At 39.9% G+C, this 26,931-nt stretch overlaps 1 protein-coding gene across 1 annotated transcript in view; it reads right to left on the bottom strand.

Annotated features, from left to right (window-relative positions):
- Window positions 1-26,931, bottom strand: part of SNTB1 (syntrophin beta 1) — a gene marked incomplete at its 5' end in the record, with an annotated part of 233,915 nt that overhangs the window by 126,085 nt on the left and 80,899 nt on the right. The window contains one exon of the mRNA XM_082674468.1: window positions 9,601-9,817. Within this exon, the coding sequence (XP_082530594.1) occupies window positions 9,601-9,817 (217 nt within the window). The remainder of the gene's footprint in view (window positions 1-9,600; window positions 9,818-26,931) is intronic.

The following is a 26,931-nucleotide window of genomic DNA, read 5'->3' as shown; positions in this document are numbered from 1 at the left end:
TGGGGCAGCTTTTTGCAAACCAAATGGAGTTCAATTAATGAATCAAGAGCAAAGGATCAAGACCTAAATATTGAGAGTCAACATTAGCAAAAATCTCTCAGCACCCAGATGGTCAAGTTCAATGTCCCAAAGTGCGCTTAGAAGAGGGGAAACTGAGATTTTCCTGGAATGGTGTTTAGAGGCACAGGAATGGACTAAAATGAACTCATTTTACTGGTGTATTGATGAAATCACAGAACCATGCTTGGCAAGTCTTCTCCTCAACTCTTTTTCTCAAGGCTAACTAAGGATAGTTGGAATTCCCTTTTGTAACTTGCTTACCATTGCCAGGGAAGCCTTACTAATTCATCTCCCACTGGTTAAAAATGGATGATAATTAGGATGAATACAGTCCTGAAGTGTATCTATGGAGGAAACTGATTTTCTTAAAAATAACAAGGCTATGAAAATGTTTTTTAAGCTCATTAAAATGAACCTTTGGTGCACCCTGTTGTATACAGAGATGCAAATCGTGTAAGGGTTCTCACTGGGAAAAACATAGTGGCTTGGCCACCCATGTTCATCTCCCCTCCCTTAAAAGATTCCAGGAAAAAGACAGTAAAATAGGTATAAAACCCACAAGAAAATAAGAGAGGCAAGAGTTCAATGCATGTGTGAAGGACCGACGGCAGTGGAACCAGGTAACTGACTACAGAGTCAGAGGCAAGGAATTCCTCTTAATTCCTTACTAAGAGGCAAGGAATTTACAATTTGAAGGGCTGAAGACAGATTTCAGTGAAGTGTGAGCCCCTTGGATCTGCAAACCTGCAGCGGCTTGGAACCTCCAGAGAGAGGACTGGGGATGATGCAGGGCTCAAAACAAGGGTCCTGTGTGAGGTCTGCAAGCTGAGTGGTGGGACAGTGAGAAAGCTGGCAGAGGGAGGTTCTCCACTCTTCCCACCACCCACACCCACAGAAAGACTAGATGGTTCTCCCCTAAGTAACTCAAACTTCCAAACACCAACATTTGCAGAATCAGAAGGGGCCTCTTAGGATGGCTGACTCAGCAGGCAGCAACTGTGCATGAATTCTCAACAATGATTAAGCCCCACTCCTCACACACATAGGTTCCAACAGGCTTCTTAGTCTCTCCATGTAAAAAATGAACAGATAGCAATGGGTCACCAGCCATTTGAGGAAAACCTCCAGCAAGGAATATGAAATCGAAACAAGCAGAAATAAGGTAACTGGAGAAACAAAGAGCACAATGAAAAATAAACAAAACTAATTAATAGTCTACAAGAAGTAAGAGAAAATATGGGATCCATAAAACAAGAACAAAATTCTCTTAAAAAAGAACATTCAGAGAACAAAAAGAGCTAAAATATAATAGTTGAAATTTAAACAAGATATATTCATGAGAATGGTCAAAAAATAAAGTAAAAAAATATGGTGGAAATAGAGAAAGAAACAGACTTAGAAAATCAATCTAGGAGGTCCAATATCCTTCCAACACGGGAGGCAGAGAGAAAGAACAAAGAAAACAGAGGAGAATTTTATCAAATAAATAATAATGAGGAAATTTCCCAGATCTCAGACATGAGTCTCTGGATTGGTTTACAAATGGGCTGCAGATTAATGGTAAGAATCCATTGCTTTTTTTGTAAAACAAATCTTTTAGATTTATTTGATTTTTAAACTATCTGCCTTTATTGTTTTTTGATAAAATTTAAACTTTCATTTAAAATAACTTTAAAAAGGGAGCATCTTACCTATTTTCTTAGGTCTGTTTTATGAATGCTGTGAGGCATGCCTCCTTTGTCTCACTATGTACACTTAAAAACAATACAACTGATTAGGACTTTATTTCCTATGTCAGATTTCTGACTAATTCAGCCCAATCTCCCTGAATTTCCCCTTCCCATTATCTTTAAACAAATTGTTGAAATAATAGTATATATTCCATTTCCTATATTTCCCAAATGCAGAATGTGGGCACAGTTGAAACAAACATCAAGGCCATCTCTTGTTTTATGTATATTCTTCCTACAGTAACAAAATAGTTCACTGGGCTTGTCTGAGTAAGAGACAAGAACAGAGAGCAAGATAGGTAGAAAGAAAGATAGATAGATAGATAGATAGATAATGTGATTGATAAAGATGATAAATAAGTAGATGGATAGAGAGATGGCTAGACAGATAGATAGATATAGATAGATATGTGATTGATGAAGATGATAAATAAGTAGATGGATACAGAGATGGATAGATAGATAGATAGATAGATAGATAAACGGACAGGTATAGACAGATGAATAAGCATGACCAAAATTGTGCTCTTGGTGGTAGAGGGAAGCCCACATTTTCAAATGAAAGTGGTAGATCATCCAAAGGTTAATATTCAAATTGTTTGTTTTTAGTTTTCAACATGATGGTAAAGTTTAACTTGTTTTTCTAAATAAGTTGAAAAAATAGAATATTGACTTTTGTTCATGATACACATGGCCAATTACAAGCAAGTCTGCAGTCATGAGAGGAGGCTTCCCGTTCCAGCACAATGGTGGTCTACACAGATTCAGAAACGCTTCTGCTATGAACACCTAGATATGCTGGATAAGATATAATAAGAAAAGTTTGCTTCTTTATGTTTTAATGTAATACTGAGCTTGCAAGAACGAAAAGGAAACTCCGAGGTATAAAAAAAAGGGTACAAGGGCACTGAAAACCAGGAGGGTGAATATTCAGTCTGACCATGAGGCATCCCTGATGAAATGGGGTGGAGTGGGGTGGTGTCAGAGAGTGCATCAGGTAGTGGTGGGGGGCTGAGGACCGTCTTGATACATAAATGACAGCTAAGGCTTCGTGAGCCCAGGAGTTGGGAAACTGGAACTGAAGTTTCTGCAGAGAGCCAGACGTCTCAAAAGGCTAAACCCCTCTGTGAAAGAATGTCTTACAAAACAGCCTCTGCTCAACAGCTTGGGGAGATCACCTGGAAACTTCTCTGCTGGAAAAAACTCCCCCCACCCCTCTTGCACGCAGGAATAAGGATATTTTGATCGAAAGCTGCATTTATGCCACGGTTATGCTGCCAGGAATTAGAGGATATCTACATTAAGTCATCTAATCATCACAACAATCGTATGTGGTCAGTATTTTAAAGCACATTTTATAGATGAACCTGGGAATCAGAGAGATTAGATAATCTGTCTCAAGTTAAAGGGAATAAGTAACAGAATTGGGATTCAAACTCACATTTTCTAACTTCAATCTAGAGTTTTATTCATTGGTATTAGTTAATCTGGGCCTCTGTTTTAGATATTTAAACTGTGTCCACTTACTACAGCACCAATATAATTGATTTTTCATTTTTCCTTTGTTTCCAAAATGTAACATCAATCATGATCTGCTGGTGGTATTCTCAGTTATGAGGCCACCATGATGTGTCCAACCAAGAGTGAAGAAAACCGAACCAAGAAAATACATGTTTTGTGAGCCTCTTAACAGGAGAAACACTTTTCATACGCAAGAACTTACTGTGGAAACAAGGTGGTTATAAGCACCTCATGAATCTTCTTTCTGGATGTACTACAGGAGAGGATTTTTCACTAGTATTCTAAGTTTAAAGAGTATAGTTTAGAATTCTACATAAGATATGGGGGGCGGGGGACGACAATAATGTGTCCCCAGACAGTGGGAAAAGGAGAAAATAAGGTGAAACCAGTAAAATGATTACTGTTCCGCTGGGGGTCACTAAAAGACCATCTGTTTATAAATGTATAACTGAAGTATTTGGGATCACCTGAAACTCTGAACCAGGGGATACTGGAGCAAATTCAGGGAGCCAGGGCTGGAAAATGATATAACTTGATCAGCAAAACTTCAGTCCACTGTTCTGATCCCCATCAGGTATAAGATCATGTGAAATTAAGGGGACAGTGGAGAGCCACTTGGGGGAACCCCGGGCCATTTACATACAGACCAAAGGAGATGGGAGTCTGAGTAGAGCAGAAATTAACATAACGGCCACGTGGCAAAGCTCTTCTGATGTAGGAAAGGACAGCTTCCAGCTTCCTCATGGAAAATATACTTCTTATGGTCGATTGGCATATCTTGTACTGATAACCTTGGTGACAATCTAATTTCTCACATAGCTGGCCTACATGGAGAGAATGCATTGCTTAGGCTGCCTTGAAAATCCACGGTGTTTTTGTTACTTGGAGTTCTGGTATTCTGCTTATTATTTACATTTGTCTTCTAATACGGCCTGCCCCTAACAGGGACACACAGATCCTCCCATGCAGGTGTTTACATCTGTTTGACAACTGCTCTGCCCGTTACAAGTGAACCCTAGTTTGCTTGGTTAATATGAGTCCACCCCTTAGAGATGGATCCAACGTCACTGTGCCTCCAATTAGGTTTCTGATCCTCTGTGGCAGAAGCTTGGGCACTGGATTATGGGGATATCACCAAGGGCACTTTGTGGGAACAAATCCATGGGTCCTATAGGATTTACGAGATCCCATCCCTCTGAATCATGGTGTGATGAGCGGAGCTTTTCCACTTGAAACCACAATGACGCTTTCTGTGCACTTTTCACTTACGTGCTGTAACTAGAGATGTGCACTGTTTTTCAAGAAAGATTGTGTGCTCTGTAATTTAACCATGAAGATCTACAGTGGGATCTGTTACTAGTACACAGAGTCATGAACAAAGCTTTGTAAACCACCCACTGCATTGGTCCATCTGCTTTCAACGGGCTTGGTTAATGAATTGTCTTGGTTTAAATTTGCTGAGCGTGGCAGGATAGAACCGTGCTTTTTCTTTTATTTGCAAGAATATTTAGTAGAAGATTTTTTTAAAAAGAAGTTTTTGAAAAGGTAAGAATAGCAAAACTGGGCAGATAAATATGCCATTTATCATTTATTAACATCGTATATTTTTGAATGCCTGCTTTATATCAAGCAATGTTCTAGAAAGCTGGGATTCTTATTTTTGGCAGTGTGTGGATTTTTCTTTAATTTTTTATTTGGAAATAATTTCAAATTTACAGAAAACTTGGAAAATTAGCAATTGTGCCAAGAATATATGAATACCCAGGTGTACCTACTGTTACTATTTCCCTCCATTTACTCTATCACTTGCTGCTTACCTCTCTTCATAATAAATTTTAGAAAGCTGGGATATCAAAGTAAAAGCATGGGGAATCCCAGACCTCAAGGGTCCTCTGGCTTTAAGAATTGGGTAATCATGTTAGGAAAAAAAAATCACAAGTCATTATAAAGGATGCTATCATGAATGGATCTATATACAATGTTTAGCAGGACCTGTGCTACCCCTGTGTTGAGGCTTAAAGGGTGACTAGGAAGCTGTCAGGGTGGCAAGTGTAGGGTGTGCAGAAATTGTTGAAGGGTTCCTGGAGCATAATGGATGAGATGCAGAGGCGCTGGACAGTTAGGAAAGATCCAAAATCTCATGGGGATTTTATGCAATACTGAGGAGTTTCATGATTAGTGAAGGTGACCGAAGCCACGTTGACCAAATGGATAAATTTTGAGTGTTTCACACTCCCTTAACTAGCTGAGAGTAGGGTAGATGCTAGGGGATGGGGGAGGGGTAAACTAGAACCTTGGAAGCATCCAGTAGAAAATATGTCCCAATAGTCCAGAGGACTTGGGATAGTCTGGGCCTGGACTAGGGCAGTGGCCATGATGGCAAAGAGCTGACTGTGAAACACAGGAGATATTTACAAGGTGGCAAAAGAACTATTGTAATCATTGACAACCAACACTAGCAGTGACATATTCTTGTGTATTCAGTGCCTGCTGGGTGACCTTTTTTACACAAAGAGCAGCAATGCTACCTGCTGTTCTATGGCTGTTTCAATTTGAGAAATTGAACATTAGAGCTTTTTTTTTTTTTTTTTTTTGCTGTACGCGGGCCTCTCACTGCAGTGGCCTCTCCCGTTGTGGAGCACAGGCTCCGGAAGCACAGGCTCAGCGGTCATGGCTCACGGGCCCAGCCGCTCCACGGCATGTGGGATCCTCCTGGACCTGGGCGTGAACCCGTGTCCCTTGCATCGGCAGGGGGACTCTCAACCACTGCACCAACAGGGAAGCCCGAACATTAGAGCTTTTAATGCAAACTATGAGTAGCTGTGTGTCACCAACCGAGGGGATTAGCCCCAAGATGCTAAGGTTTTAGCATCCAGGAGACTGTTAATTCCTGGCCATGGTGCTTACAGTTCAGGTGAGCTGTTCTGCCAGGCGCTAAAATCAGAAGCAATGGGGTGTCATGTTTAAGAAACTGAGCTTGGTGCCAGCCAGGCCTGGGTCTGAATCTCAGATTTCCCGTTGGCTTCAACTCTTGTTTCTGAACGAAGTTTCGTTGTCCATAAAATAGAGATTAGAGTACTTATGAGCTAGGGTTGTTATCGGGATTAAATGAGATACTTGCTTAAAGTCACACATAAGTGGTGGGGCTAAGATTCCACCGTAGATCTAGCTGACAGCAGAGGCAACACTCTCCCTTTCAACTTCTTTCCCTTTTATATTTAATATTTGCATAATTTTCATTATTTTTAAAAATGGTACACTTTCAGTTTCTATTTCCCTTTTGACCCAAGAGTTATTTATTTCAGAGAGAGCTTTTGAAACTCCATGAAGAAAGGCTTTCTGTGCTTTGGTTTAGTTATTGATTTTCTAGTTTTATTCCACAATCATCAGAGGATGTTGTTTGTATTACTTCTACCTTATGGAACTTACTGCATTTTTTTGTGACAATCTATGGTTAATTTGTGAATGTTCTATGTGGATTAGAAAAAAAAAAAAGTGTATTCTTTATTATCAGGGTACAAAGACTGTGATGTGTCCAGACATCCCTTAATTATGTCATTTGGGTCTTCTGTATCTTTATCTTTTGTCCAATTGCCTTGTCTTGGATTGAGAGTAGTATTGAACTACCTAATTTTAGTATGCTTCTATTTCTTCTTGCATTTTCTGCATATTTTGCTGTAAAGGTTGCTGCTCTGTCACCTGATGTGCATGCGTAACTGCTGAATTCTGTTCCTTGTGAACTCTGGCCTTTAACATAAACCAGTTCTTCTTTGTCTTGTTCTGTGCTTTTCAGTCTGCACTTTACCCTGTCACATATCAAGATCAAAACTGATGCTTTCTGTTTTTGCTGTTAGTTTGCATTTGCCTTATATAATCTGCCCAGCCTATATTTTTGGCCTTTTAAAATCACTTTGTCTTAGGTGTGTCTCATACTCAGCACAGAGTTGAATTTTGCAGAGTCCATATTTCTGACTGGTACATTATACTCTGCCCGGCATGTGACTGGAGTTCCCTAAAATACGTTTCTTTTTTCTTTTCTTCTTTTATTCAACCAGGGTCAAGACTCAATTAAACCCCTAGTCTTTTGGGGTCTTTTTCAGTTTTAATGAGGTATAACGGACAAAATTGTAAGATATTTAAAGTTCACATCATGGTGATTTGATACACGGGCACATTGTGAAAGGTTAATTTACTGTCAGCAGTTTTGTATCTGTTTGGACCAAAATCCCCTCCTGGACCCTCTGGCTTAGCTGGATTCTCTTTTTCAGTCTTGCCCTACTGGTTCTCACACCCCAGCAGGACAGGCTTTCCCTTACCACCTAGGAGGCCCTACATACACTTATCAATGGTCAACTTGAAGAGCACCGATATAAAAGTTTAAAAATGGGAACTATATTCAATATCTTGTGATAAACCATAACGGAAAAGAATATGGAAAAGAATGTATATATATGTATAACTGAATCACTTTGCTGTGTAGCAGAAATTAACACAACATTGTAAATCAACGATACTTCAATACTATAAAATTTTTTAAAATGCATCCTCTCTACTGGCTTGACAAAATGAAGCTTCCAATATTTGAACTAAGGCCTGATATCTCCCCAAATATTCTTTACAATGTAATTAAATGATTGGGAGAAATATGATAGCATGTAAGTCCACCGTTGAAAGGAACCCTAGAAATCATCTACTCAAACTCTCTCCCTAATGTATTAACCACTTCTACAATATTCCGAGTTTTCTAGTCTCTGTATTTTTCTGGGAATGGTAAACTGACACTGTCACCCATTCTATAGGCATGACATTAAAGACCAGTTGTATCATACGTTTTGGGGGGAGGGGAAGCAAAACAGAGAACGGGTGGGAATGGACCATCTAAGAATTCTGCCTCCTTCCCAATCTGCCTTCTCAGATTCATCTTTTGCTAATACCCCCTGGCTCGCTCATACAATGGCTGATCTCTGATCCCTATGCAGATAGAACTGACGGGCGGGGAGCAGGGTAGACCCTGCAGCTGACTGGGGTCAGAAGGGCTAGCAGCTTCCTTAGCATAAGTTTAAAGGGAAGAGAACAAAAAAAGCACTCAGCTGTGAGCCAAGGAGGCAACTTTCTCCCTGCTCTTATTTCCTTTGGGTTTTCCCCATCAGCAGCTCGGAACCCAGCCAAATACTTCCTTGTTGGGTTGGGGTGGGGTTGCAGCTGTCCCACTCATTTGTAAATAAGGGCCAGTAGAGCTGTTTCTTTTTCTAGCATTTGAATGAGGATGCAAAGGTCACCACGATTCCCCCTTCTCTGGCTCAATTTCTCTCTCTCTTCTCTACATGTCTTTTATTTTCCTTCCAGATGTATGTTTTCTGTCAGCAGAGATAAAGGAAAACTTTTGGGGGAATAGGGACCCCAAATACTGGCTCATCTTGCCTGGATTCCTTCTAATTGCCATGGATTGGGTTATATATCTATCCTGTGGCAAAGATGTCATGTATAGGCTTTGGGAAATAGCACTCCAGGCTTGGATGGAGGCCACTCCTTTTTCTCTCTTGAGGATAAAGAGAGCTTCAGAGCCGAAAAGTGTTAAGGATGCTCTCATCAAACCCTCCAAGTACACAGTTGAGAACACCGAGGCCCAGAGAGGTCTAGTTGCTTATTGTTACCTAACATCAACAATACATAGTACTGGGGACCTCCCTGGTGGTCCAGTGGTTAAGACTCTGTGCTTCCAATGCAGGGGGCAGGGGTTCGAGCTCTGGTAAGGGAACTAAGATCCCATATGCTGCATGGTGTAGCCAAAAAAAAAAAACCAATAGGAATAATACATAGTATTATATAGCTTATATTCATGGAAGGTTTTCCTGGGCTTAGCAGTTCACATGGATTTCCTCATTGAATCTTCACAACTCAACGAGGCATTGATTTCAACTATTTCCATTTTACATACGACAAAACTGAGGTTCAGTGCTCCGAGAGACTTGCCCAAAGTTCCATATACTGGCAGAGGCAGACCCAGGGAAGACACATAAGATCCTGACTCCACTGATTCAACTCTTTCCAGAACCAGAGCTTAGTATACAGATTCTTCATGAGGATAAAAGGAAGAAAAAGAAGGATGGAGGAAGAAAGAGAGGGAGGCCTAGCTTGACATATACATTCCTGCATCGTGGTCCTTTCAGGCTATTCTTTGGAAACCGTCCAGTGTTTCCAGACACAAGTACAACCTGATAAAAGCTCTCTTTCAACCGCAGAGGCCAAAGAGCAGTGAGATACGGAGGAGGGCGTTAGCCATCCTTACCTGTTCTCAGGGTCAGCCAAGGCCATGCTCCGAGTGACGAAGCACATCTTGAGAGGGATGCTTTTCCGGTCTCTATGGAAGGAGAAGGACTGCGATGACAGAGGATCTGAGGACCCGCCGCCTAACCGAGGGGATTCTGGCGGAGGCGTTTCCCACCCGATCTCGGATACTGGGGAGCCTTTCTTCACGTAGGGTGTGGCTTCCCGCATATACTTCACTGCAAGCAAAAAGACAACAGTAAGCACTTTTCAGTACATCAGGGCTGAATTTCTGGAAAGTCTGATGGCATTTTTGAAACTTGTATTAGATAAGCTCTTAAACAGAGACTCTTAAAATCTGAACAAGATTCAGAATTTCTATTCCTTAAATTATGTACCGACGTGGTTTTTAGAACTTGCCATAAGGATAACCTGAACTTGAGAATTACTCTCAGCTTTTTTCAATTATGACAATTTCTATCTTTTCTGATTATGAGGTGCATTCTGGGAAAGAGGCTGAAAAACAAATGGGCAGAGAGTGAGAAAGCATATCTTAGGCTAAAAGACACACAGTTATTCAGTATAGATGTAGGGAATCTGGTGGCCACATTAACTATCCACGTCTCCATTATTCTGTTGAGACTCAGGGATAGGCTTTTCAATTTAATAGTATTAAGAACATATATGCAGGGACTTCCCTGGTGGCTTAGTGGTTAAGAATCGCCTGCCAATGCAGGGGACACAGGTTCGATCCCCGGTCTGGGAAGATCCCACGTGCCACACAGCAGCTACGCCCGTGCGCCACAACTACCAAGTCTGTGCTCTAGAGCCCTCAAGCCACAACTACTGAGCCCGCATGACACAACTACTGAGCCCGCATGACACAACTACTGAAGCCCATGCATCTAGAGGCCATGCTCCGCCACCGCAATGAGAAGCCTGCGCACCGTGATGAAGAGTAGCCCCTGCTTGCTGCAAATAGAGAAAAGCCTGTGCACAGCAACGAAGACCCAACACAGCCAAAAATAAATAAATAAAATTTAAAAAAATTTTTAAAAAAGAACATATATGCAAAGAAATACATAGAAGAACACTTATTTTGTAATGGTAAAAATCTGTGATGGCAAAAATATTACTTGTATAAGCCAAAAACTAGAAACAACCTAAATGTCCACTAAAAAGAAAGAGGACAGGTTAAATAAATTGTAAGACGTTTATACATTCATTAAAAAAAAATGAGATAGCTATAGAGGCGTTGATGTAGAAAAACCTCTAAGATCTATTAACAGTCTAAAAAAACTTTAGAGAACAGTGCATATACTGTACTCATTTTGTGTATAAAATCATAGATATTTATCCTCGTATAGCTACAACTATTTCTGGATAGAAATCCAAGAAAATGTTAACGGTAGTTAGCTCTAGGAGTGGAACTGCAAGTCAAGACGATGGAAAAATAGACCTTTACTATTCATTTCTTACTCTTTTATACCATTCTCATGTTTAGCCATATGCATATATTACTTTATAAAATTTAAAGAAACAAAATCGTTTAAAAGCTGAATGGAGCAGACTAAAATTCTGCTCTTTGATATGCTTACTAAGGTGGTATTTGCCAATTCTAAATTTAAGCATTTGGTCCTTTCAAGTGGACAGGGAAACTGGATTCTTGGAATATGCAATATAAGCTTCCATATCCTTCTCTCTGTCACTTACATGGTAAGTCCCTTAGAGGTATTTGTTATTACAAATGGCAGTGGATTGGAATGGGTGCAAACCAGGGGGCACTTCCTCCAGATCTCTGGTGATTCAATTCCACAAACTAGTGCCTTCCCTGTGGAAGACTTGGACTCAGGTTCATGGAGACTGCAGGAATAAACAATACGTGGCTTCCATACTTAAGAGTTACAAAATCATGGCTGACTGTAGTGGGTGCTGTTGGTGTCCCGGCAGATCCTTTTCGGCAGCTAGGGCACCTATATCCTAGCTGCTGTGTGTTGGCTGAGAACAATTCTTAGCTACTCTCCTGCTCTGGAAAACTGCTCTTGGACCATCAGAAGCCGTCAAACCTGGGAGACTATAGAGCTGCTGCCCGATTCCCCAGACAGAGTCTCTGCTTCTAGGGAACCCCACCTAAGACAGTCGCATAAAACAAGTACATAAACTGTGGCATAAAGCAGAATGAGCTATAATAAGAATAAAGGACCTTGGAAGAATTCATCAGACAAATGGATCTAGGGGCTTGAGTGACAGGTTAGGTTTGCAACACTTTAATAAGCAGACCAAACATACCCACATGCATGCAATATGGATCTATATATTGGAGGACCCAAACTAAGTATCAAAACCAGCCACATGAATTTAAGACAGAGGAGATGTCATTTAGCACCAACACATATTTAAAAAGAAGATTTCAGAATTTTCACTGAATATAAGTGCAACTGGGAGAAAACAGCTCCATGGTTGCTGCAAACCTGTTAGCACAGGTTGCAGTAACAGAAGAAGAAAGGTGATTCATGGACAGTGTATTTCAAGGAATATTGTTTATTTCTGGGCAGTGTATTTAAAGAGGAGCACAGACATACCTATAAACAAATGTAGAAAATTTAGTGGGACAGAATTAAGCTGTCTAAAAACTGGAATAAATAAATTCTCTTTTGAAGGTACTGAATTTCCATCTCTAAAATGCTTTTGCAGAAGCTAGAACTCTGCTTAGCTTTGTATATTGTAGACTTATACTTATTGATATATGGGAAATTCAAGTATCAGCTGAGACTGAAGATTCTACTTTGATTGTATTATTATCCTTCTGGCTGGAGTAGGGGGTGAGCATTGTGGAGGTGAGAATCTAGGGATGCTTCATGGAGTAGGTGGCATTTGAACTTGGCCTTAAAGGGCAGCTAGGACTTTTAAAAGTAGAGGTAAGAATAACAGTCCTTCTTTTATATAATGTACTCTGATTTATAATTTCTATCACAATTCCATAGGAAAGGAAAATTGGACCTCAGTTTGGAAGGGGGATAAAGAAGAACATTTATCATTACTCTTCATGATGTACCAAGTATGAAATCAGACACTCTTCCTTAGAACCTATGTTTCCTCTGAGAGCTTTAGATGTCATCTCTCCTTTTCACCAGTGTTGGGAAGATGGCTCAGCAAAATCCCTAAATGAGTCTTGAGATCTCTGGCACCGCCAGAAAATAAGATTCAATTTCAAGGAAATAAAGGAGACTAAGAGATTATCATCATTGCTCCTAAGCAAGATACACTAAGATCACTGAACAATTTCCATATCTATCCTGAGGAAGAACTAGCAACACCACCACAATCCTGCTTAAAGTTCCTTTGTTTAGGAGGCCTGCTTCTTTTTGATATTTATAGGAAGTGGAGAAACTTGTTCTTGGGTATAGCAACGAGAGCAAAAGAAAATTGTCTTGGATTTGTCCAGAGGCTCACAATTTCTGGCCCAAGGGAAGCAATAAAATTGTCAGACTATCCCTTCTGAGGGATATTACAAGTAGTTTCTACAAGATTTGGCCATCAGTTATGAGCATAATTCTACTGTCAAGCGGTGCCCTCTCCAATCACCAACTGAGGCCTGAGGCTAAGTCCCCTCATTCAGACAGTAAAAGCACTGCAGCCACCTCTGGGTGCTGTAAAGCAGTGCCTCTAATAGGAAATTAAGAGTGTGTGAAAACTTTCCGTGGTTCTTTGTGCCTTAGTGTCCTGAAACTTCTACACATTGCAATCAAAATAATGAATGTGGTCTAATTCAGGGAGGGTAAGATGTTACCTCAGACTAGATCTGACAGCAATAGGTGCCCCAAATTACAGTGTATTAAATAATATAGAGGTTTGCTTTTACCAAAAGTCTAGTGTGAAAGAAAAGGGCTGTTAGGGCAACTCTGCTCCCTGAAGTTTTTAGGTCCTCAGGCTTCTGCTCCTTTCCTGCTCTACATTGCTAACCTGCCATCTAATGACCCAAGAGGGCTGCTTGGGTTCCAGCCATCGTGACCAAATTCCCATCGTGACCAAATTCCCATCGTGAGGTAGAAGGAAAAAGTCAAAGACACACTACCCTTCCTTCAGGGTCATTTTTCAGAAGCTGACACACTATCTACTTACAACCCATCAGCCAGAATTTAGTCACATGGCCACTTCTACATGGAAAAGAAATTTACTCTTAACTCTGGACAATTCTATGCCAACCTGGCTAAAAGTTGGTGTGAGGGGAGGCTATTACTGTGGAAGAAAAAGAGAATAGACATTAGGGGACAATTCTTAGCTTTTGCCACAGCGAGATATCCCTAACCGTGCCAGCTTAACACAACTAGATTTTATAAGATATAACCACAAATAAATGTATTGGAGCAATCAGTAAAAAACATAAGAACTAGGTTTCATGAACTCTGATAAGTGTTTGTTGTGTACTAACTCACTTGAACCTCACAACAACCCTAGGATACAGACATTGCAATCATTCCCATTTTACTAAAGACTGTGCAATAGAGAGAGAGAGAGAGAAACTCATAAACTCAAGTTAGAGTGCAGGAAAGTGGCAGACACATGAGTCAAATCGAGGCAGCCTGGCTCCAGAGTCCTTACCTTTAACCATGAAGCAATACTGTTTCTCGCACTTTTAAAAAAATTAACTGGATGAGTGTGTGTGTGTGTCTGTGTCTGTGTGTGTCTGTGTCTGTGTGTGTCTGTGTATTTAAGCCAACGTTTTCATGTACTGGGAGAAAACATCCAATTAAGAGGCTATTTGCCTATAACATAAGAGAGCTGGATTTTGTAAGGCTGAACTAATAAACTGGCATTTCAACAAATGCCTTTTAAGGCACTGTCATATGTATAATACAGGGTTTAACCCGGCAGATCTGAACAGCTAGTATCTGCATAATTAGACCGCCATGTGCTTACAGACAGTAATTTCAGGCAAAGAACTGTTGAAACTGATCAAGCAGCAGCCAGGCCCAGGCTCAGGGCACTTCATAATCAGGACTAATTAATAAACCATGCCCTTTCTGGGCATCATGAATTAAAAACCATGGCTGAGCAATTAAAATTCCAATCTTCCCTTACAAAATAGGGGTAGAAGAGAAATGAGAAGTGGTCTCCAAACCAATAATGCACCAAGTCACTTTCAATATGTTTCCAGTTTTTCATCTGAAAGATGCACAGTTGTGAAGATTTCAAAAGAACATTCAGGAAACCTACGTTTGCAAAGGCCCCAAGTTGCCACAATTAAATCTTTGTTGAGGAGGCCAGGTGACATCTGAAAGGAAAAGCACACACAGGCTACTAATGAGGAAATGCTTTAGGCAAATCCAATCAACTCTCCTACCAGGCTGGTTTCTGAAGAACCAGCAAGTCCCTCTGTTATGTGCAAGTTTTCTTCTTAAAAATAACAACAAAACAACCAAAAAAGGGATTTCCAGATTACAGGAGGAAAAGAAATATTTCACTGTTCTAGGGGATGTGAACATGAAATGTACCTTTTCTAATGTGATTAAGGGGAAAAGGCATCAGCTGGAGCCAAGAAACCTGAGTATTAGGACCTTCAGTGAAACTTGCAAATTGGGTACAAGCTGGTGACAATGGGGTTTGCTGACTCAATGAAATACGCAAGAGACTTCTCTTAATGCCATTTCCTGGGTCATCTTAGGAAAGATGCAGAGGGAGATCATCAATATTTCCAAAAAGACCAAGAAATGATGAAAGAGGTAATATAAGCTTCTCAGAAACTATAGCTAATCTCTCAGGAGGCTGAGCGGTGAACTGGAAAGAGAATTGACCCTGGGAGTCAGGGACCTGGTTCCAGTTCCAGCCCTGTCGCTAACTACCTCTCCAGCCCTGGGCAAGTTATTTCACCTTCTAGACCTCATTCTCCTCACATGTCAGGGGTGGGAAATAAGGCTCCTACCCTTCAAACATTCGATGATCCCTTGGGAAATCGCTGTTAAACATTTAACATCACCGTTAAAATGTGTGCCAAATCCTGAGGCCTTAGGCAGATGTGCCTTCTGACTTTTTACCAAGCCCTATGGGCACCTGACAAATGAAAACAAACCTATGTTGAGCTTATATACTTAGGTTACTTTTTCTTTACTTTGGCACAGTGGCCTAGAAGAATCATTGTTTTCATTCACTTTCCAATATTTTTTTCACTTATATTTTGCCAGGTGGGTCCTTGAGGGTAGGATTTTCAGACATTTGAAGGATGACCAAAGGTTCGCATGAGGTCACAAGGACATTGTGGGTGAGGATGCTGAATTTTCATATGTGGAGTCAGAACTAAAATAAACTGGTTATGAATTTGCTAAGCCTCTACTTTAAAAACTAACTCAAAAATTACCCTATTTTCTACAGCAGAGTCATCTGAGGTGACCTCCTGCCTTGACTCTTCAACAAAGCAAGCTCATTGTCACCAGGGATGACAGGTGGACCCAGGGAAAGTATCCTATTCCATGAGTCCTACAACCACCCAGAAGGATGCTGATTGGTTTAGTTATCCATTAACTGAACAAACATTTAATGAGCTCCTGCTATGGGCATGGCCTTTAGTGCTGGAGTTATTTCAGTGAACAAAACAGACTGGGTGCCTGCCCTTGAGGTGCTTACATTCCAGTGCATATGAGCAGGATTGGGGTGTGTGTTTGACAATAAACAAACAGATATAGAACTCTGCTCTGAAAGAGACACCCACTAAAGGACTTGGGTCTGTCCCAATTCCTACAGAGCCATTCTGGCCCTGCCCACTTCCTATCAGTGACTACCTCTTGGGCCCCATTGTCTGCAGACCAGCCATAGAGAAATACTGTTTAATTCTCTGAACATGCCTCCGTTCTTTGCACATGTGTTTTTTCCTCTGCATGGAAAGCTTTCTGGCAAACTCCTCTTAATATCAAGTAAGTCTCAATTCAGGTAAGATTTCCTTCTTGAAGTCCTCCAGGCATGCCTCCCTTAAGCTCCAACCACGGTTTGTGGCGATCCCCACTGATATTAACAGCATCAGGACCTAAACATTATGACGACGGCTTATGCCACGCAAGGCACTGTGCTGGTTCATCTTACAAATATTTAAACACACATCACGTGCAGTTATCTGTTCACATATAGGTCTCTCTGGTGGAATCATAAGGTCCTCAAAGTTGAGTGACTACAGTAGAAGTGAAAACTCTACACTCTGGAACCACACTGCATAGTTTCAAATCTTGCCACTGCCACCTGCCAACTGTGTGAGCTTGGGACAATTTTCTCAACTTTTCAGTGGCTCCATTTCTCCATCTGTAAAGTGGGGATAAAGAGTAGTGCCGGCCTCAAAGAGTTGCTGTGAGGATTAAATGAACTAACACATATAAAGGGCTTAGAACTGAGGTCCGCACATGCTAAGTATTCATTAGTGTTAGAAAAAATAAAAAATTGATATTCTCATCTATATCCACAGCAATTAACACAAAAGTCTGGCTGTAAAACACGGAAGTTTTGAGCAAATGAAAGACAAAGTTAGTAGGATCTCCAAGATACGATTTTTCAGAGATTTGTTCTTCAGGAGAAGGAGGCTTATAACAGAAGTAGCAGAGGCCAGAGAGTATCTGTCACTGATCCAAGGTTTCAAGACAAAGGAGTAACTGACGAGGCTCAGAAATCCTTGTCCTCTATCCTGAAGAATGAAGGTTGGCAAAAACTTTTTCTGTAAAGGGCCAGATATAAAATTTGTTGGACCTTAGGGTCTTGGTCACAACTACTTCCTTCCATTGTAGCATGAAAGACACACAGATGATATGTCAATAAATCAGCATGGCTGCATTGCAACAGCATTTTGTTTACCCAAACAGGCAGTGGGCCTTGTCTGAACAAAGGGCTTTAGAATACTAACTAGCAGCTATTGACTACTCACTATACATCCGGCCCTACTCTAAATGTCTGAAGTATACTAGCTTATTTAAGAGCAATTCTATGAAGTAGGACTATTATAATGCCTACCTCACAAGCTAGGGGAGTGTGGCATGGAGAGCTGAAGTGACTTGCGCAAGGTCACACAGCAGCAATTGGCAGAGCCAGATCTGAGCTGAGGGAGTCTGGCTCCAAAGCCCCCAGTCCGAACCCGTGTTCTTTCCTGTACTCTGGATGCTGCCTCTACACATGGCTAGATGCTTGTGCCTGAATGAATCCTGTTTGTCCAACCATGAAAATTTATAAGTCATGCTTTTAAAAAGACTTTTTTGTCTGGAATGTTTTTCTTATACTCCTTTTCTTATATGAATCCAAATCTTACTCCTATAATTTGTATTCTCTGATGGTGGCTTTATTCTGCAGAGTACACAAAGCATTTAGAGCACCTTATAAACAGATAAAATATACATATTTGGCTTTACAGAAAGAAAAAGACAAGCCTGGCAAAAAGGAGGCTGGAACCACTAGTACCTTCCTCATCTGATATCCAGTTGTTATCAGGTTCCTGGTCCACATTCTCTCAGGGCCTAAAGGAGTTAATGGATGACCTAATGTATGACAGGCATCATAGACGTTGCTTTTACTATTTTAGGTCCCTAAAGAGTTGCTAGGCCCCTAAAGAGGGGCCTAGTGCCTTAGATAACAAAATAAGGATTTAAGAGTTTCACCCAAGCCCAAACTAAATAAATGAAATATAATAGGGATAAGATGGAAAGTTCTGTCATTGTGTATTCAAAATAAAAATCATTGTAACATGTAGGATAGGAGAACTGTATTATAAGCAGTTTTGTGTGTAGAAAGGTTCTAGGGATGGCCATGGTTATGACTGCATAATAAAGTAATAGGACATTAGGCTCCAATGATTCATGTATGGTGTTCAGAAGAGGATAGTTCCCCTCTTTGTCACCTTGATCAGCCCATACCTGAAGCCCTAATGGGTTAGACAATGTTCAAATGAGGGTAAAGAGGGTAATCGGCTTGTCAAAGATTCAAGAAATAAAGAAAACATAGGTTAAATGAGAGGCATTAGCTCATAGTAGTGAAGAGCATAAACTCTGGAGTCTGACTGCTGGGGTCCAACTCCTAGCTTTTCTATCACCAAGTTCTTGAGTAAATAACTTAGGTTCTTCATGTGTTATTTCTTTCACTCATCTCATAGGTATTGTGAGGATTTAATGAGTTAATATAAGTAAAAAAACTTCTAAGGAACTTGGCATAGCAAACACCATAAGGGTCAGTTACCATTATTAGAAGGTAACCTAGAAAAGCGAAGATTGATGGGGCCTGAAGAACAGAAAGCTGTGCCGAACTCACTCTGTGTATCTCTGCAGGGTAGCGCCACAGTCAGTGAAGACAGATTATAGACGTTATATTTGGGTTCAATGTAAGAAAACACTGTGAAGTAGTGAGTTCGCTATTGCTAGTAACATTCAAGCAGAAACTGGATGAGCTATCTCCCACGTTGCAGAAAAGATTCTTTTACTCTGCAGAAGAACAGATTGCTTCTAAAATCCCTTCAAGCTGTCATGTTCTATGTTCTTCCTGGAATGTGGTTCATTAAGATGCAGAATCCAATGACTCCAGTACAGTGAGGGCAGGTCATGGTTGTATACCATGCAAAGTCATGCTGTACATGTCTTTGTTATTATATGCTTATTAGCTACATATTAGTTATGTGACAATGGGACAGTTAGTTACAATATCTAAATCTTAGAATTCTCATTTAGAAAATGAGGAAAACAGTGTCTTCTTTAGAGAGACAATAAAATGAACTAGTTTAATAAATGGGCTCTAGAGTCACAGAATCTGGGTTCGAACCCCAAATCTTCTACTTTACAAGCTGGGCTTCTTTGAGCAAGGTATGTAACCTCTCTGAACCTCAGTTACCTCACCTGATAATAATACGACCTATCTTGTAGAACTGTCATGAGGGTTAAATAATTTTTAAAATGTATGCAAAGCCATTAGAACAGTGCCTGGCACATCCTTGGCACTCACATATAACTATTGCTATTATGTTGCTGTTACTGTTGTTAGGAAATTTAAATGAGAACATGTATTGCAAGAATACCAATCTCTTTTCTAACTCTAGGAACTGTCAAAATCAGCAGTGCATAAAGTATCATTTCATTCATGCATTTACTGCACATAAATTAAATCTGGGGTTTGCTACAGCATATAATTCAATACACACACACAATTGGACTGAAGCGTATTCATTAGGTATTAATAAGTACTTGAGAGAATATGGATTAACAATGTCTACAGACTTGATCCTCCAACAATTTGCCAGTAAGCTCTTCACCATCGCAAATAATCATAGTTTCTCTTCCTTCAGAAAATACAGTAACTGTTTTAACAGCTATACCCTAACATCTGAAGACAGGAAATGAGTAATGAGCAGAAAGGATGTCTGAATGCTCAAGCCCTAATATTGTTCTTACTCTTTCCTAGACAGAAGATCATGTGTGAATAGGACTTTACGTCAAAAGGCAGGAAGTCCTGCTCTCACTTCCTCCTGACAGGTATCTCTGGAAAATAAACTTCTATTATTCCAGATGTAGCTTGGTAATAACATCCTGCAAATCAGACTTGGGGCTCAGTAAACTTGCAGTTACTTTTCAGTGGCAGAAGCCCAGAGTCATCAAGCTTTTCCGAAAGAAACCACATTAAGTAAACAAAGTATCACGACCAACGGCAGACTCAGGCCGTGTCTGAGATTTTTTATTCACCCTAACCTGGATATGCTGCAGACCTAAAGCGACTGTAGAAGCATCCGAGAGTAAAGGAGATGGGGGTGCGGGCTTTGAAACATTAGGGTCCATTAAACTGGACGATGTTATGAATACCTGCCATTTTCAACAGGCTTTACCGTTTAAAACACTTCTAAGGGCACAATCTCATTTCATACTTATTGTCATCCCCGCTGAACCGTGCACGATCTCCAAGTCCTGTAAGAATCTGGCTGTGCATTTATTTGCTTGAGATTTCCATGGCCCAGGAGGCAAGAGCCTAACAACTTTCCCCACCAAATTCTACCCCCTCCCAAGCACACATAAGTGCACACAGACACATCTTGCTCAACAGAACTAATGCCTATTGGTCACACCTGATGCACTGGATTTTGTCCCATAGGCCAAACTTAGCTTGACCTTGCTTACGAGTCTTTTGGGAGAGGAGTTGCCAAGAACTACAAGAACCGATCAGGATGGCAGAGGAGAGGCCTAAGCAAGCTTCTTGGATCTAAATGCCAGATCCAGGAGACTAAAACCTCGCAAGTTTTTCCTCTAAGCCTCCAGAAGCTTCTCTTGACCCTGAGCAGCCAAGATAGAAGGGCTTGTTTTGTTGTTTGGTTTGTTTTTTAAGGAGGCAAGGAAGGAGTGATGGTAAGCATCAGAAAAGAGATACAACTCTTTGTAATAAATAGACCCATAGGAAAATTTAACAATAAAAAAGGTGGACAAATTGGGGTTCAGAGGGCTTAATTATCTTACCTCAAGGAAGAAGCAGACCTGGAATCTGGTCTTTTATGTTCTAAATCTAATATCTAATCGAATAAACCTAATAATCCCAGCTGTAGCAATGCAAATGGTCCAAGTGACATGGAGACATAGGCTAGGTTATTGTGACTAATAACTAATGAGTTGCTATTGGTGCTGGAAAAACCTGTGGATGTTGGGAGGATTAAATTAATAAACATATTCTGTAAAGATGATATCAGAATTCAAATTGTCAAACTATTCCACATCACAAGGGAAAGATCTAAAAGCAGCAAAGGAAAGACTGAAAAAATAGAGAGCCTCCTGGCATGTTTGATGAAATAAAAAGAGGTAACAGAAAACCAGTATTATAAATAAATAGAAGGGGAAATAACTACAGACACAAGAGAGACTAAAAAGATAATAAAATAAAACTTCGGACATATTTAGGATAATGAATTTGAAGACTTAAATGAAATGCACAAATTCCTGGGGCAGGGGGCGGGGGGATCCTTACTAAAACTAAGTAGAAATAGGAAGCATGGCTAGTCCTATAACTTAAAGGAATAGAAACACTGGTCAATATTCTTCCCACAAAGAAAAGAGAACCAGAGTTTATTAGTGAATTCTGTCAAATTTTCAAAGAACAGATGATTCAAATCTTAATCAAATTATTTCAGAAAACAAAGAAAGAGCCTCCCCAATTTATTCTATGAAGCTAATATAACAAAACCAGACAAGAAAAATTTCAGAAAGGAAAACTGCCAACCCATTTCATTCATAAATTAAAGCAAAAATAGTAAACAAAGTATCAGCAATCCAAGCCAAATAGTATATTAGAAGACAGTACAAATTTGGATTATTTGGAGGCGAGATCGGTTAAATATAAGAAAATGTATAAATGTCATTCAGTATGTTAACAGAAGAAAAGGAGAAAAACATACGATTACTTCAATCAGAAAAATCATTTTATAATATAAACCAGCAAGCAGTTTTAATGAAACAAAAAAGCCCTTTGTAAACCAGAAATAGAAGGTAGTAGCTTCCTTAACTTGATAAAACAAAACACACACACACACACACACACACACACACACACACACGTAAAAACAAAAGAAAAAAAAAAAAACACTTGACATCAAACATTCTAAATGAGGAAATGCTGAAAGCATCTCCTTGAAAATCAGAACCAAAATAATGATACCCATTATTACCACTCTATTCAGTATAATACTTGAGGCCCTAGGCAATGTTAAAGGACGAGAAGCAATTAAAAGTATAGGATTGAAAGGTTTAAAAAAAATGAATGAATAAGTGAGAGAGTGAAGAAAGAAAGAAAGGAAAAAAGGAAAAAGATGTAAGGTAAAGTACTTAGAGCTCATTATACCTGGATTTCCATCCTGGCCGGGGTCCTAATTTTCTGTGTGGTCATTAGCAATCATTTAACCTCCAATGTTCTTAAGCTTCCTTATCTATAAAATCCAAGCTTTCAAATACCTTGGTTAATTAAGTAGACAGTGATGCCATTAAAAAGAACAGAAAATATGTGAAGAAGTACAGATTTGGGACATGAGAGTAAACTATTTCGGTTTTGAAGATGTAAGGTTTGAGATGTAGACAGACCATCCATGAAGACAGAGATCAAAAGGCAGTAGAACTGTGAGTCTGAAGCTTTGGGAAGTGGTGAGAGCTTCATCTCAATCCCAGGGGGAGGAGGGAATATAACAGTCATAATGGTTAACACTTATTGAGTGCTGACTAAAGGTCCAGAATTTTACATAGCTTACGTCTTTTAATTCTCACAACAACCTTGAAAGATAGGTACTCTTATTACTCACAGTTTACTGATGAAGACACAGAAGTCAATAAATTACTCTAAGGCCTCACAGCCTCAAAGTCATGGTGTTTCACTCAAGCCTGGATCTAACTGCAAAGTCCTTCCTCTTCCCCACTGTGCTGTGCTAAGCTGCCTTTTGAAATCCAAACTAATGTAGAATCTACTCTCCTGAATGAGCTCTGAGATCTCGAGCAAGTTGCTAAACCTCTCTAAGCCTGAGATTTCTCCTCTTCAAAATGAAGAAAATAATACTAATCACATGGGGCTGTTGTGTGTATTAAACCAGATACTATACGTATAGTGTCTGTTATTTTAAAAGGCGCACGTAGCTCCCTTTATCCTTTCCAACCAAGGCAAACTCCCAGAGACAGACATAGAGAACTAGAACACTAGGACAGAGGGAGCTGGCAGGTGTGTATCATCCTAGAGTCATTTTAGGGATTCCAACCTTAGTGATATTTTCTTATGTTCCAAGTAATCCACATCTCCACCACCGCCCCCTGCCCCATCTTCTTTGCAGACAGCTAAGGGCCAAGCAAAGGGCAAATGTAAAGATCAAAGCTTAAGAAGGAAGTAGCTGTTGAAATGAACAGATGACTTAAACTCTTCCTCCTGTTCTAAAACACTATCTATGTTCCATGATCTAATCTGGGAGCAGGAAAGAAGAAGGAGGAGGTTGTGGGTGTTATGAAGGGAAAGCTCAAACTAAACAACAGGAAAATGATTGGGTTATTCAAGAACCAATATAGTTTAGGTAAAAGATTACAGATTTGAGAGTCAGTCCAATCTGGCTTATGCTACTGATTCCTCCACAAATGGCTATATGGAACATTTCCTGACCTCCCTAAGCCTTAGTATCTGCACCTCTTAAATGAGGCTAATACATGTAAGTCATATATTTACTATAAATCTTCAATTAGATCATGTTTAGCACATATTCAGAACACCCTGAAGAGACAGCTGGTCGACCTTGAAGGGCTATTTCCTGCACTTAGAGAAGAATGCAAACCGAAAATCCTTTTGGCTTGTGCTAGGGACAAACCATTACTTGTGGTGAAACATTGGAACCAGGTGTTCACTGGCAGAGGCTAAAACCAGAGTTTTAACAAGCCTGGGACAAGCAGCCTGAAAAATATCTCAAATCAATTTTGTGGTTCATAACATTACTTATAGGCAGTACTAATATGATGATATGGTTAACTGACTCTACGTATGAAACTCAACAGTTTTCTACAGGCTGAAAGAGTACTTGGACTATCTTAATGTAAATAACATCTATAAATATTGCATAGTTTTAAACAAATCATTTTAAAAAATCTTTATATACTCTAAATTTTGTTACCCCAAAATCTCCCCCAAATCCCTCTGAGGCAAGGTCCTACAAGCTCCACCTCACCAGCTGAAGGGTTGCAAAATGGAAAATCCTGGTTGTGAATTATAGACTAGACATTCTTATTGTCTATCGTCCTGGGTATCCAGGGTTCGCTCCATGCAAACATGCCATGGAAACAAAAGCTGCAGATGTTGTCAGGCATCTTGAACCAGAAAGTTTAAAATATTTCTTCATGAAAAAAAATATATAAGTGCTTTATTTCCTATCAAGCTCCAAACTTTTCACTCCTTTTTTGTTCAACAGATAGTGCTTATCTAAAATATATTACCTTGTTGGACAAGCCTAGAAGTCATGCAGGATTTGTGACCTGAGCCAGCTAAAGAGGGCTCTGATATATAATAATCAAACATTTATAGTCTAATATGCTATCTATAATAATAGAAGTGAAGCTGGAAAAACAAACTTCACCATCAAAGCCGTATATTCTGGGCTTCCCTGGTGGCGCAGTGGTTGAGAGTCCGCCTGCCGATGCAGGGGACACGGGTTCGTGCCCCGGTCCGGGAAGATCCCATATGCCGCGGAGCGGCTGGGCCCGTGAGCCATGGCCGCTGAGCCTGCGCGTCCGGAGCCTGTGCTCTGCAACGGGAGAGGCCACAACAGTGAGAGGCCCGCGTATCGAAAAAAAAAAAAAAAAAAAAGCCATATATTCTGTTTATCATGTCTCAAAAAGTCTTCTTTTTTTTAAAATCCTTGAGTAATACTCAAACACTTTTTAAATGGAATATCCTGCTTTACGAAAGTCTACCTACATTAAACTATGTAATATACTAATTACTTCCAAAAGATGGTCCCTTCCAGTTCTACAGTCATTTACAAACATTAAGCCATTTCAGTGAATCATTCCCAGAGTTCATGGGATCATAGATTTATAAGTGAATTGTACTCAGAATGAATTTTCTTCCAGAACTTGGAAAAATACATGACATTATACACACCGCATATGAAGTACATATAGTAATAAATTGTTCAACAATGCCTGTTGCCAAAACAAAGAAGTCAAGGAGAGAAGTACTGGAACTACTGACTCTTAGCTTTACATGCATTTCTTTAATATGATGATAAGTTAACTATGTAGCCACTTGGACAGGTATAGGAGAGACAAAGATTTCACATTATAATACATATAGGTAAATAATACAGTATAATACACTAAACCTGTGAATAACACAAGGGCATTTATTCCTCCTTTAACCAAAATTGTGACTAATAATAGCAAACATTCATTGATAATTCATAGACACCTATGGACTGTCTATGAATGGCTATATTTATGCCTCATAGCAACCCATTTTACATATGAAGATGAAGCTCAGACAGGTTTACCTGCCCAACGTCACATGCATAGTCAGTTGCAGAGTGAGAATTTTGATTCCAGCACTAGCTATTAACCATTACACATGCTGTGACTCTGTGATGCTGGCCCCCTTCTCTTTGCTCATTCCAGTACCCACTCATGTGCTTTTGGAAAGCCATCTCTATTCCCAGGAAGAAAAGTTCTGAAAACTCACTGACCTCATAGTGGAGTCATGTAAATATGACCATTCTTGGAAATTGTTTTAGAGTGGAAAAACCTGGACTTATGAGTTACGTCATCTGGGTTGAGGCACAGTTCTCTCCACAGCTACATGACAATGGACAACTCATTTGGTCTTTCTAAAACTCAGGCTCCTCATGTATATATACTAATAGAAATCATAATTTTTAAAATTTAGGTGTAATTCACATAAAGTAAAGGGCTCAGATCTTAAACACATCATTCAGTCAGATTAGAAGAGTGCATAAGACGACACAGAACATTTCCATCCTCCTAGAAATTTTCCCCATGCTCTTTTTCAGTCAACCCTCCCTACTGCCCACTCCTAAAGCAACCTGATTTGCTTATTCTAGAATTGTCTATAAATAGAATCATACAGTATGTATATGTGTGTCTCTGGCTTCTTTGACTCAGCGTAATATTCTTGAGATTCACCCATGTTGTAGTGTGTGATAATAGTTCATGCCCAATAATAACAATTTGACAGAAGCATTAAAATAATGTACATTATTACCTATTAAAGGCTCTACCAAAAAACAGTTATTATTATTCAAAAGAGGAAACCCAGGAACATGAGCGTGCTAGAGCCAAGAGGAGAATATCTAAACCTATCACAGGTTGGAGTATATTTAGAGAAAGGAGTCCATTATTAGCATCTCTCATATCGCATTCTTTGTATGTTTAAGGACGTCCCACGTCAGAAACACATATATTTGGAGTTTGGGTTGGAACTGGATTGAATTTAGCCTTCCAGAGGAGAAATTAATTTTTTGCTATGCAGATATGCCAAGAGTATCTTCCCAGTGTATTTCTGAAACATTCCCTTTTGCCTACCACAGAGATAGCGGCCGACCTAAATCAGAAGATTACATTTGAGAGACCAGCATGTGAAAAGCCATCCATAACGCTCGCCTTCAGCAAAAGCCAAAGCTTATGCTGTCAGTTCTGGCCAGCTGTGTAATTCAATTTTTCCAAGGGAACTGGAGCCTGGCCCGCATAAGTATGACACCAATACTGCATTTCACAGAAGGCGATTTGGCCACAATAAATAGATACACACTAGAAAGAAACAGAATCATTGAGATGGATATTTTAAGTCCTTTCTGGCAGAGACATTCTTCACTAAAAGCATGGTCTTCAATCTAAATAGGAAG

Source organism: Grampus griseus, assembly GCF_964374135.1.
Source record: "Grampus griseus genome assembly, chromosome: 17".
NCBI classification, from domain to species: Eukaryota; Metazoa; Chordata; class Mammalia; order Artiodactyla; family Delphinidae; genus Grampus; species Grampus griseus.
This window is presented reverse-complemented; position numbering and strand designations above follow the sequence as displayed.